The 13703-nt window shown below is 44.4% G+C and overlaps 1 protein-coding gene across 1 annotated transcript; it reads right to left on the bottom strand.

Annotated features, from left to right (window-relative positions):
- Nucleotides 1-274: 274 nt before the first annotated feature.
- Nucleotides 275-13310, bottom strand: LOC121843295 (transmembrane channel-like protein 5; the record flags this gene model as incomplete). Its single annotated transcript, XM_042312886.1, has 10 exons — nt 13236-13310; nt 12366-12493; nt 12045-12187; nt 11775-11858; nt 11586-11684; nt 7590-7692; nt 4819-4900; nt 4259-4519; nt 3642-3778; nt 275-440 (listed from the first exon to the last, which is right to left on the bottom strand). Coding segments are annotated over exons 2-10 (1149 nt in total), but the record flags the coding sequence as incomplete, so codon positions are not given.
- Nucleotides 13311-13703: the final 393 nt, after the last annotated feature.

Here is a 13703-nt window from a genome sequence, read left to right as displayed (position 1 = left end):
GTTGTTTCTGTGTGTGTGTGTGTGTAAGTGTGTGTGTGTGTGTGTGTGTGTGTGTGTGTGTGTGTGTGTGTGTGTGTGTGTGTGTGTGTGTGTGTGTGTGTGTGTGTGTGTACCTTCAGTAATACTAGCAGGTTGTTTCTGTGTGTACCTTCAGTAATAGGAGCAGATTGTTTCTGTGTGTGTGTGTGTGTAAGTGTGTGTGTGTGTGTGTGTGTGTGTGTGTGTGTGTGTGTGTGTGTGTGTGTGTGTGTGTGTGTGTGTGTGTGTTTAGAAGTACCAGCAGGTTGGTCCTGTGTGTGTGTATGTCCGCGTGGTGCAGCAGAGAGAAGTCCCAGCTACACAACAGTCTCCAGTAGTCATCTCCTCTTCCAGACAGAGAGCCACGTCTCTGAGCTGCTCCACCTGACGCCACAACACCAGTCTGGAGACACCCTGCCATGCTGCTCAACACACACACACACACACACACACACACACACACACACACACACACACACACACACACACACACACACACACACACACACACACAGACACACACACACACACAGACACGCACACGCACACGCACACACACACACATGCTGATGACTGTTGATTGACTGTTCCTCCATATTATCTGGCATGCTGACTGTTCCTCCATAATATCTGGCATGCTGACTGACTGTTCCTCCATAATATCTGTCATGCTGACTGACTGTTCCTCCATATTATCTGTCATGCTGACTGTTCCTCCATAATATCTGTCATGCTGACTGACTGTTCCTCCATAATATCTGTCATGCTGACTGACTGTTCCTCCATATTATCTGTCATGCTGACTGTTCCTCCATATTATCTGTCATGCTGACTGACTGTTCCTCCATAATATCTGGCATGCTGACTGTTCCTCCATATTATCTGTCATGCTGACTGTTCCTCTATAATATCTGGCATGCTGACTGACTGTTCCTCTATAATATCTGTCATGCTGACTGACTGTTCCTCCATATTATCTGTCATGCTGACTGTTCCTCCATAATATCTGTCATGCTGACTGTTCCTCCATAATATCTGTCATGCTGACTGTTCCTCCATAATATCTGTCATGCTGACTGTTCCTCTATAATATCTGGCATGCTGACTGTTCCTCCATAATATCTGTCATGCTGACTGACTGTTCCTCCATAATATCTGTCATGCTGACTGTTCCTCCATATTATCTGTCATGCTGACTGTTCCTCCATATTATCTGTCATGCTGACTGTTCCTCTATAATATCTGTCATGCTGACTGACTGTTCCTCCATAATATCTGGCATGCTGACTGACTGTTCCTCTATAATATCTGTCATGCTGACTGTTCCTCCACATTATCTGGCATGCTGACTGTTCCTCCATAATATCTGTCATGCTGACTGTTCCTCCATATTATCTGTCATGCTGACTGTTCCTCCATAATATCTGTCATGCTGACTGTTCCTCCATAATATCTGTCATGCTGACTGTTCCTCTATAATATCTGTCATGCTGACTGTTCCTCCATAATATCTGGCATGCTGACTGTTCCTCTATAATATCTGGCGTGCTGACTGACTGTTCCTCTATAATATATGTCATGCTGACTGACTGTTCCTCCATATTATCTGTCATGCTGACTGTTCCTCTATAATATCTGGCATGCTGACTGACTGTTCCTCTATAATATCTGTCATGCTGACTGTTCCTCCATAATATCTGGCATGCTGACTGTTCCTCCATATTACCTGCCATGCTGACTGTTCCTCCATATTATCTGTCATGCTGACTGCCTGTTCCTCCATAATATCTGGCATGCTGACTGTTCCTCCATAATATCTGGCATGCTGACTGACTGTTCCTCCATAATATCTGGCATGCTGACTGTTCCTCCATAATATCTGGCATGCTGACTGACTGTTCCTCCATAATATCTGGCATGCTGACTGTTCCTCCATAATATCTGGCATGCTGACTGACTGTTCCTCCATAATATCTGGCATGCTGACTGTTCCTCTATAATATCTGGCATGCTGACTGTTCCTCTATAATATCTGTCATGCTGACTGACTGTTCCTCCATATTATCTGGCATGCTGACTGTTCCTCCATATTATCTGGCATGCTGACTGTTCCTCCATATTATCTGTCATGCTGACTGCCTGTTCCTCCATAATATCTGGCATGCTGACTGTTCCTCCATAATATCTGGCATGCTGACTGACTGCTCCTCCATAATATCTGTCATGCTGACTGTTCCTCCATAATATCTGTCATGCTGACTGCTCCTCCATAATATCTGGAATGCTGACTGTTCCTCCATATTATCTGGCATGCTGACTGTTCCTCTATAATATCTGTCATGCTGACTGACTGTTCCTCCATAATATCTGGCATGCTGACTGTTCCTCCATATTATCTGTCATGCTGACTGTTCCTCCATATTATCTGTCATGCTGACTGTTCCTCCATATTATCTGTCATGCTGACTGACTGTTCCTCCATAATATCTGGCATGCTGACTGTTCCTCCATATTATCTGTCATGCTGACTGTTCCTCCATATTATCTGTCATGCTGACTGCCTGTTCCTCCATAATATCTGGCATGCTGACTGTTCCTCCATAATATCTGGCATGCTGACTGTTCCTCCATAATATCTGGCATGCTGACTGTTCCTCTATAATATCTGTCATGCTGACTGACTGTTCCTCCATATTATCTGTCATGCTGACTGCCTGTTCCTCCATAATATCTGGCATGCTGACTGTTCCTCCATAATATCTGGCATGCTGACTGACTGTTCCTCCATAATATCTGGCATGCTGACTGTTCCTCCATAATATCTGGCATGCTGACTGACTGTTCCTCCATAATATCTGGCATGCTGACTGTTCCTCCATAATATCTGGCATGCTGACCGTTCCTCCATAATATCTGTCATGCTTACTGTTCCTCTATAATATCTGGCATGCTGACTGACTGTTCCTCCATAATATCTGTCATGCTGACTGACTGTTCCTCCATAATATCTGTCATGCTGACTGACTGTTCCTCCATAATATCTGGCATGCTGACTGTTCCTCCATAATATCAGTCATTAGTGTCAGTGCCATACATGTTGAATGTCCTTCCCTACAAGCTGAAAGTCAGTTGTTTATTTGTTTACTGTGTAGACACCAGGGACGGTAGAGAAAGCGAGACACCCCACTCCCTTGTTTTTTCTGACCGGGGCGGGGCCACTCCGGTCTACTTATTGGCCCCGCCCGCGGAGGGGTGCCTCAGGGCCAGACATCTCACTGGCAAAAAAAAATCTGAGTGGGGCGAGCGGGAGGGGACAGTAGACCAGAGCCAGCTGTTCCCTGTCTGGTGTGATTATGACAGATATTATGGAGGTACAGCCATAATAAACCCCAGGAAGAGTAGCTGCTACCTTGGCAGGAACTAATGAGGATCCATAATAAACCCCAGGAAGAGTAGCTGGTGTCTTGGCAGGAACTAATGGGGATCCTTAATAAACCCCAGGAAGAGTAGCTGCTGCCTTGGCAGGAACTAATGGGGATCCATAATAAACCCCAGGAAGAGAAGTCTGGCTCCACAGAGCAGCATGTAGGAGGTACGACAGACAGACAGACAGACAGTACTACCTGTATATGACTGAGGCTCCACAGAGCAGCATGTAGGAGGTGATGGTAAAGAGGTAAGCTAGCTGGATGTTATAACTGGACAGCACACTGTTACTGCTGTAGACACCATAGTACAGCATGGACACGTTGAACCACCCCTACACACACACACACACACACACACACGGAAAGAGACAGACACAGGCAGGGAGAGAGAGACAGGGAGAGAGGTATGGAGAGACAGAGACAGTGAGAGGCAGGGAGAGAGAGACAGGGAGAGAGGCAGGGAGAGAGAGACAGGGAGAGAGGCAGGGAGAGAGAGACAGGGAGAGAGGTATGGAGAGAGACAAACAGACAGACAGAGAGGCAGGGAGAGAGGAAGGCAGAGAAACAGGGAGAGAGAGAAACAGGGAGAGAGGCAGGGAGAGAGACAAATAGAGACAGAGAGGCAGGGAGAGAGGAAGGGAGAGAGAGAAACAGGGAGAGAGGCAGGGGGAGAGAGAGAGAGAGAGAGAGAGACAGACAGGCAGACAGACAGATGACACTTTAGACTTAGTTACTGCATCTTTAAAACAGAGTGTGTATCTGTGTATCCTATATGTATGTATGCATGTGTCCGTGTCAGTGTGTCCACTCACCACTCCAGTGAGGAGCTCCAGTCCCCTGAACCCGGCAGTTGCCCCGGCGCCCTGAGTGTCGGTGCTAAGCATCGCCCACGGCAACGTGATGAAGGAGAGGTTGAGGAGGGAGGAGAGGAGGTTGAAGAGGAGCAGCCATCTTAGAAACAGGAAGTAGCAGAGGACAGCAGAACCAAACCTTCCACTGATCTCCCTCAGAGAACCGCGCCACAGAGAGAGAGACTGTCTGAAAAACACCACACTGCTGCACCTACGAACAGACTGAGAGACAGAGACATGTCTATCTAGTGACTACTACAGGACATGGGTTCTCTGACTACTACAGGATATGGGTTCTGACCAGTGTCCTCTCTAACATGTCTATCTAGTGACTACTACAGGACATGGGTTCTGACCAGTGTCCTCTCTAACATGTCTATCTAGTGACTACTACAGGATATGGGTTCTGACCAGTGTCCTCTCTAACATGTCTATCTAGTGACTACTACAGGATATGGGTTCTGACCAGTGTCCTCTCTAACATGTCTATCTAGTGACTACTACAGGATATGGGTTCTGACCAGTGAGATCTGCTCCCAACAGTCAGTGCAGCTTGTTCTCTCTAGACTCGTCCTGGAGAACTTCTCTGCTAAGACACGGCACCTGGAAACACACAGTAGTGATGAGACGGTTGACCCATAACCCCCAGTCCCCGCAGTTATATCTGCAGGGCGGGTGGGTTTAGGGTCAATATTGAGTTCATATCGGGCAGGTGCGTTGAATTAAGAGAAACCAATAGGCCTCCCAACCTTTAAAAAAATGCATAAATGTATCATTCTTGTGCAATTTACAGTGAGCTCCAAAGGCATCGGGCCACATTGTTTTGTTGTTCTGGCTCTGTACTCCAGCACTTTGAAATGATACAATGACCATGAGGTTAACGTGCAGAGTATCAGCTTTAATTTGAGGGTATTTTCATCCATATTGGGTGACCCATTTAGATATTACAGCACTCTTTGTACATAGTCCTCACATTTTAGGGGACCAAAAGTATTGGGACAAATATGTGTCTTAAAGTAGTTTAAAGTTGAGTATTTAGTCCCATATTTCTAGCACGCAATGACTACATCAAGCTTGTGACTCTACAAACTTGTTGGATGCATGTGCTGTTTGTTTTGGTTGTTTCAGATTATTTGGTGCCCAATAGAAATGAATGGTAAATAATGTATTGTGTCATTTTGGAGTCACTTTTATTGTAAATAAGAATAGATATTTCTAAACACTTCTACATTAATGTGGATGCTACCATGGTTACAGATAGACCTGAATGAATCCTGAATAATGATGAGTGAGAAAGTTAGAGGCATAAATGTCATACCCCCCCCCAAAAAAAAAATCTGCATCTGATGGATAGTGGTGAATCGAAGCTTCCCTATTCAATACAGTGCCTTCAGAAAGTACTAAGACCCCTTTCCTTTTCCCACATTTTGTTACGTTACAGCCTTATTCTAAAGTTGATTAAATACATTTTTCCCCCTCATCAATCTACACACAATAGCCCATAATGACAATGCCAAAACAGGTTTTTAGAAATGTTTGCAAGTTTATAAAAAAAACAAAACTGAAATATCTTATTTACATAAGTATTCAGACCCTTTGCTATGAGACTTGAAATTGAGCTCAAGTGCATCCTGTTTCCATTGATCATCCTTGAGATGGTTCTACAAATTGATTGGAGTCCAGCTGTGGTAAATTCAATTGATTGGTCATGATTTGGAAAGGCACACACCTGTCTATATGAAAGGTTCCACAGTTGACAGTGTATGTCAGAGAAAAAAACCAAGCCATGTTGTGGTAGAAGGAATTGTCCGTAAAGCTCCAAGACAGGATTGTGTCGAGGCACAGATCTGGGGAAGGGTACCAAAACATTTCTGCAGCATTAAAGGTCCCCAAGAACACAGTGGCTTCCATCATTCGTAAATTGAATACGTTTGGAACCACCATGACACATCCTAGAGCTGGCCGCCCGGCCAAACCGAGCAATCAGGGAAGAAGGGCCTTGGTCAGGGTGGTGACCAAGAACCCAATGGTCACTCTGTCAGAGCTCCAGAGTTCCTCTGTGAAGATGGGAGAACCTTCCAGAAGAACAACCATCTCTGCAACACTCCACTAATCAGGCCATTATGGTAGAGCGGCCAGACGGAAGCCACTCCTCAGTAAAAGGCACATGACGGCCCGCTTGGAGTTTGCCAAAAAAGCACCTAAAGGACTCTCAGACCATGAGAAACAAGATGGTCTGATGAAACTAAGATTGAACTCTTTGGCCTGAATGCCAAGCTTTATGTCTGGAAGGAAACCTGGCACCATCTGTACGGTGAAGCATGGTGGTGGCAGCATCATGCTGTGGGGATGTTTTTCAGGGGCAGGGACTGGGAGACTAGTCAGGATGGAGGGAAAGATGAATGGAGCAAAGTACCGGGAGATCCTTGATGAAAACCTGCTCCAGAGCGCTCAGGACCTCAGACTGGGGCGAAGGTTCACCTTCCATCAGGACAATGACCCTAAGCACACAGTCAAGACAACGTAGGAGTGGCTTCGGGACAAGTCTCAAAATGTCCTTGAGTGGCCCAGCCAGAGCCTGGACTTGAACCTGATCAAACATCTCTGTGCAGCAACACTCCCCATCCAACCTGACAGAGCTTGAGAGAATCTGCAAAGAAGAATGAGAGAAACTCCCCAAATACAGGTGTGCCAAGCTTGTAACGTCATACCCAAGAAGACTCGAGGCTGTAATCGCTGCCAAACGTGCTTCAACAAAGTACTGATTAAAGGATCTGAATACTTATGTAAATGTGATATTTCAGTTTTAGATTTTTTTATTTAAATAATGGCTTTGTCATTATGGAGTATTGTGTGTAGATTGATGAGGAAAGACAACGATTTAATCCATTTTAGAAAATGGAAAATGTGGAAAAAGTGGGAAGGGGTCTGAATACGTTCTGAATGCATTGTATAGACTGCGCTGCGTAAGCCTGAGCTTTAGGGCCTAACTGTACGTGTAACGTATGTGAAGCGGCTAGCTTAGTTAGCGGTTCAATGGCGTTTCAATCGGTGACGTCACTTTCTCTGAGACCTTGGACTAGTAACCGAAAGGTTGCAAGTTCAAATCCCCGAGCTGACAAGGTACAAAATCTGTCGTTCTGAACAGGCAGTTAACCCACTGTTCCTAGGCCGTCATTGAAAATAAGAATTTGTTCTTAACTGACTTGCCTAGTTAAATAAATAAAATAAAAAATAACATATTGGTTTGTCTCTGTGTAAAGTAGTTGAATGCGCCATAATGTGTGTTTACCTGATGTTTCGGCGCTCCCCCAGACTTACAGGAAGGCCTCGTACAGCTTTGACTCTGTCTCTGGACGGCATGGTAACCAGCTCTCTCACCAACTCCACGGTGTCTGCTCAACAGGAGAGCGATAGGGCAGAGTAAGGTTATGTCCCAAAGGCAACCTATTTCCTTATCAGGATTTTTTTTTCTGCATATGAAATTCTAGGGCAGGCTGCCAGAGTGTTGTTTTTTCTGCAGCCTAAGGCCGTACAGTGTCAAATAAAACTCTAGGGGTTTTACTCTTCTACATTTGCACACGCTGTACATATATTTTTTCTATTGTGTTATTGACTGTACGTTTGTTTATGTGTAAATCTGTGTTGTTGTTCTTGTCGCACTGCTTTGCTTTATCTTGGCCAGGTCGCAGTTGTAAATGAGAACTTGTTCTCAACTGGCTTACATGGTTCAATAAAGGTGAAATAAAAAATAAATACAAATAGGATTTTGCCTAGCTCCATTCTGTTTCTTTTTAGCCTAAAAACTCCCTAATTCTTGCCCGATGACAAGCATACCCATAACATGATGCAGCCACCACCACGCTTGAAAATATGGTACTCGGTGATGTATTGTGTTGGATTTGCCCCAAACATAACATTTTGTATTCAGGACATAAAGTGAATTTCTTTGCCACATTTTTGCAGTTTTATTTTAGTGCCGCGTTGCAAACAGGATGTATGTTTTGGAATATGTTTTATTGCAAACAGGATGTGTGTTTTAGAATATGTTTTATTGTTTATTATTATTATTTATTACAGGCTTCCTTCTTTTCATTCTGTAATTTAGGTGTTGGTTACAAATATGAGGTAGTCAAACTAAAATCATGTTAAACACCATTATTCCACAAAGAGTGAGTCCATGTAACTTATTATGTGACTTGTTAAGCACAGTTTTACCCCTGAACTTATGTAGGCTAGCCATAACAAATACTTAGAGTCCATGTAACTTATTATGTGACTTGTTAAGCACAGTTTTACCCCTGAACTTATGTAGGCCATAACAAATACTTAGAGTCCATGTAACTTATTATGTGACTTGTTAAGCACAGTTTTACCCCGAACTTATGTAGGCTAGCCATAACAAATACTTAGAGTCCATGTAACTTATTATGTGACTTGTTAAGCACAGTTTTACCCCGAACTTATGTAGGCTAGCCATAACAAATACTTAGAGTCCATGTAACTTATTATGTGACTTGTTAAGCACAGTTTTACCCCTGAACTTATGTAGGCCATAACAAATACTTAGAGTCCATGTAACTTATTATGTGACTTGTTAAGCACAGTTTTACCCCGAACTTATGTAGGCTAGCCATAACAAATACTTAGAGTCCATGTAACTTATTATGTGACTTGTTAAGCACAGTTTTACCCCTGAACTTATGTAGGCCATAACAAATACTTAGAGTCCATGTAACTTATTATGTGACTTGTTAAGCACAGTTTTACCCCTGAACTTATGTAGGCCATAACAAATACTTACTGAAGACATTTAAGCTTTTTTTTCCCGGTAAATGACCTCTTAATGGCGTCAGACCGAGGCTCTGCATCTGTCCTCGTGCTCCTAGACCTTAGTGCTGCTTTTGATACCATCAATCACCACATTCTTTTGGAGAGATTGGAAACCCAAATTGGTCTACACGGACAAGTTCTGGCCTGGTTTACATCTTATCTGTCGGAAAGATATCATTTTGTCTCTGTGAATGGTTTGTCCTCTGACAAATCAACTGTAAATTTCGGTGTTCCTCAAGGTTCCGTTTTAGGACCACTATTGTTTTCACCATATATTTTACCTCTTGGGGATGTCATTCGAAAACATAATGTTAACTTTCACTGCTATGTGGATGACACACAGCTGTACATTTCAATGAAACATGGTGAAGCCCCAAAATTGCCCCTGCTAGAAGCCTGTGTTTCAGACATAAGGAAGTGGATGGCTACAAACTTTCTACTTTTAAACTCGGACAAAACAGAGATGCTTGTTCTAGGTCCCAAGAAACAACGAGATCTTCTGTTGAATATGACAATTAATCTTGATGTTGTACAAACGCTCAAATAAAACTGTGAAGGACCTCGGCGTTACTCTGGACCCTGATCTCTCTTTTGACGAACATATCAAGACCATTTCAAGGACAGCTTTTTCCATCTACGTAACATTGTAAAAAACAGAAACTTTCTGTCCAAAAATGATTAATCCATGAAAAATGAATCCATGCTTTTGTTACTTCTAGGTTAGACAACTGCAACGCTCTATTTTCCGGCTCCCGGATAAAGCTCTAAATAAACTTCAGTTAGTGCTAAATACGGCCGCTAGAATCCTGACTAGAACCAAAAAAATGGATCATATTACTCCAGTGCTAGCCTCTCTACACTGGCTTCCTTTCAAAGCAAGGGCTGATTTAAAGGTTTTACTGCTAACCTACAAAGCATTACATGGGCTTGCTCTTACCTATCTCTCTGATTTGGTCCTGCTGTACATACCTACACGTACGCTACGGTCACAAGACGCAGGCCTCCTAATTGTCCCTAGAATTTCTAAGCAAACAGCTGGAGGCAGGGCTTTCTCCTATAGAGCTCCATTTTTATGGAACGGTCTGCCTACCCATGTGAGAGACGCAAACTCGGTCTCAACCTTTAAGTCTTTACTGAAGACTCATCTCTTCAGTGGGTCATATGATTGAGTGTAGTCTGGCCCAGGAGTGGGAAGGTGAACGGAAAGGCTCTGGAGCAACGAACCGCCCTTGCTGTCTCTGCCTGGCCGGTTCCCCTCTTTCCACTGGGATTCTCTGCCTCTAACCCTATTACAGGGGCTGAGTCACTGGCTTACTGGGGCTCTCTCATGCCGTCCCTGGAAGGGGTGCGTCACCTGAGTGGGTTGATTCACTGATGTGGTCATCCTGTCTGGGTTGGCGCCCCCTTGGGTTGTGCCGTGGCGGAGATCTTTGTGGGCTATACTCAGCCTTGTCTCAGGATGGTAAGTTGATGGTTGAAGATATCCCTCTAGTGGTGTGGGGGCTGTGCTTTGGCAAAGTGGGTGGGGTTATATCCTTCCTGTTTGGCCCTGTCCGGGGTGTCCTCGGATGGGGCCACAGTGTCTCCTGACCCCTCCTGTCTCAGCCTCCAGTATTTATGCTGCAGTAGTTTATGTGTCGGGGGGCTAGGGTTAGTTTGTTATATCTGGAGTACCTCTCCTGTCCTATTCGGTGTCCTGTGTGAATCTAAGTGTGCGTTCTCTAATTCTCTCTCTCTCTCTCCTGAGCCCTAGGACCATGCCCCAGGACTACCTGACATGATGACTCCTTGCTGACCTCAGTCCACCTGGCCGTGCTGCTGCTCCAGTTTCAACTGACCTGAGCCCTAGGACCATGCCCCAGGACTACCTGACATGGTGACCCGTTGCTGTCCCCAGTCCACCTGACCGTGCTGCTGCACCAGTTTCAACTGTTCTGCCTTATTATTATACGACCATGCTGGTCATTTATGACATTTGAACATCTTGGCCATATTCTGTTATAATCTCCATCCGGCACAGCCAGAAGAGGACTGGCCACCCCACATAGCCTGGTTCCTCTCTAGGTTTCTTCCTAGGTTTTGGCCTTTCTAGGGAGTTTTTCCTAGCCACCGTGCTTCTACACCTGCATTGCTTGCTGTTTGGGGTTTTAGGCTGGGTTTCTGTACAGCACTTTGAGATATCAGCTGATGTACGAAGGGCTATATAAATACATTTGATTTGATTTTTTTTTTTTTTTTTTAACAACAAAAAACACAATTGCACTTTGACATTATGGGGTGTTGTGTATAGGCCAGTAACACAACACAATGTGGAAAAGGTCAAGGGGTGAGAACACTTTCACTGTAGGGAATAGAGTGTCATTGGTGATGCACAATAACATGGTACTGACCATTCTCTACTCACACACACACACACACACACGCACGCCCACACACTCAGTGACATGGTACTGACCGTTCTCCATCTGCTCCTTGGCCTCCTCCTCTGACAGCCCCAGTCTCCCTACAGCTGTACCCTGTAGAGGGAGCGGACTCTGCCTGCGACAACCACGCACTACAACACACACACACACACCATCATTATCTATAGACCTGTGCCTCGCCTGTAACACACACCCACTACACACACAGTGAGTACACCCACCCAGGATAGCTGTTCCTGTCTGCTGTCTGCTGGTCATCCTGTACCTGGTAGCCGTATCCATGGGAACCCTGGGTCCAGGGCTGGCTGTAGAGGGGAGAGGGTGGGAGAGAGAGGGAGAAGCAGGGAGGGAGAGGGTTGTAAGCTAAGATACAGCTGTATTTACAGGGCTGTGTCCCTCGTCTGGGCCAAGCCATCAGCCAACAGAGCCCTGGTCAAAAGCAGCAAAGTACTATATAGGCAATAGAGTGCAATCTGAGGTGCAGTACTCACACTGGCCTAGCTGCCGTTTGGGTCCCCACAGCTGAGGGGGGAGAGGGGGGTCTGAGCTGGGCGGCCCCTGGTCCTTACTCCATGGCCCCAGCCCCCTCTCCACATCCTGGGGTACAACAAGGCCCTCTGGAGGCCTACTCCACCTGGAAGAGTGGGGGTGGGAAGGAAGAGTGGGGAGAGAGAAGAAAGGGGAAGAGAGAGGAGATAGAAAGGAAGGGGGAGAGAGAAAAAGAGAGAGTGCGGGAGGGAGAGAATGAATGAAAACACAAATTGACCCCAAAAAATCTAGATTTTTGCACATGCACAGGTCTGCACACTCACCTCTTATCAGTTGGTTTTGGCGCCTGATCACTTCTATAAGGAGATGCAATGAAGGCACTGGTAAAGCGAGACATGGCTAACTAACAAGCCAAGTCTTCAACCATACATAAACAGCAAAGGACGTCTGTCTGAGAAAACACAAGTAGTTGGAGAACAGTTATAGACAAGGGCTAATGTATGTAGCTGACCAAACTATCAGAAGCCAGGTAATGTCAGTTAACTCACTCGAAGTGGCTAGCACAGCTAGCTAGGTACTGTCCCTAGCTAACTTGACAAGCCCGCTAGTTAGCTAGAACAATTTGTGGTCAAAAAAATTGCAAGTTGTGTTTTCTTGATACTTTAGTTTAACTTCCAACACGTAATTAACCTGTCATCAAACTTACGTGATGTAAATGTTAGCTACATTTCACGTAAAAATGTTAGCATCAAACTTACTGTTGGCTATGGAATTAACTGTTCTAATGTTAGCTTAGGTTAACTGTTAGCTAATGTTAGCTAGCTAGGTTAACTGTTAGCTAATGTTAACTGTTAGCTAGCTAGCTAGGTTAACTGTTAGCTAATGTTAGCTAGCTAGGTTAACTGTTAACTGTTAGCTAATGTTAGCTAGCTAGGTTAACTGTTAGCTAATGTTAGCTAGCTAGGTTAACTGTTAGCTAATGTTAGCTAGCTAGGTTAACTGTTAGCTAATGTTAGCTAGCATACCTAGACGCTTTAGATTCGCTTTAGATTCCGTTGGATGATTTCATTTGGGAAATTATAACTTTACGCCAAAGTTTTGACTAAATATCCATATCAAAATCTATATTTCATCAATGTGAATGCAGCAGAGACCTATAAGGAATAAAATAAGAACAACAAAAAAATGCTCACCTTTCCTCCCAACTGACAACAAGCACTAAAACTAAATTCAGGGAAACCGCCACTAGATGGCACCGTTGAGCCATTTACTGTAACGTTATACTGGTAATAAATATGCCATGATGCACTCAAATCATAAACTAGCTGCAATAGAAACCACTACCATTTGTTTTACATATTTTAATCAAACCAGGCTGATTTCATAGGTTACATCATACACCAGATGTACACAACACACCCCAAGACACATTCAAAACACCGGTTTTTGCTTCACTCAACATAAATACAGTTATAGGCCAGTCTGTCTGTCATTTAGACTCTTGGCTTTACTGAGATAGTATCTAGGTTTGAGAAGAAGGTAGGTTATCTAATGCCAGTCTGTCTGTCATTTAGACTCTTGGCTTTACTGAGATAGTATCTTTAGGTTTGAGAAGAAGGTAGGTTTTCTAAGGCCAGTCTGTCTGTCAGTTAGACTCTTGG

This window comes from Oncorhynchus tshawytscha, unplaced genomic scaffold (assembly GCF_018296145.1).
Source record: "Oncorhynchus tshawytscha isolate Ot180627B unplaced genomic scaffold, Otsh_v2.0 Un_contig_11903_pilon_pilon, whole genome shotgun sequence".
NCBI classification, from domain to species: Eukaryota; Metazoa; Chordata; class Actinopteri; order Salmoniformes; family Salmonidae; genus Oncorhynchus; species Oncorhynchus tshawytscha.
This window is presented reverse-complemented; position numbering and strand designations above follow the sequence as displayed.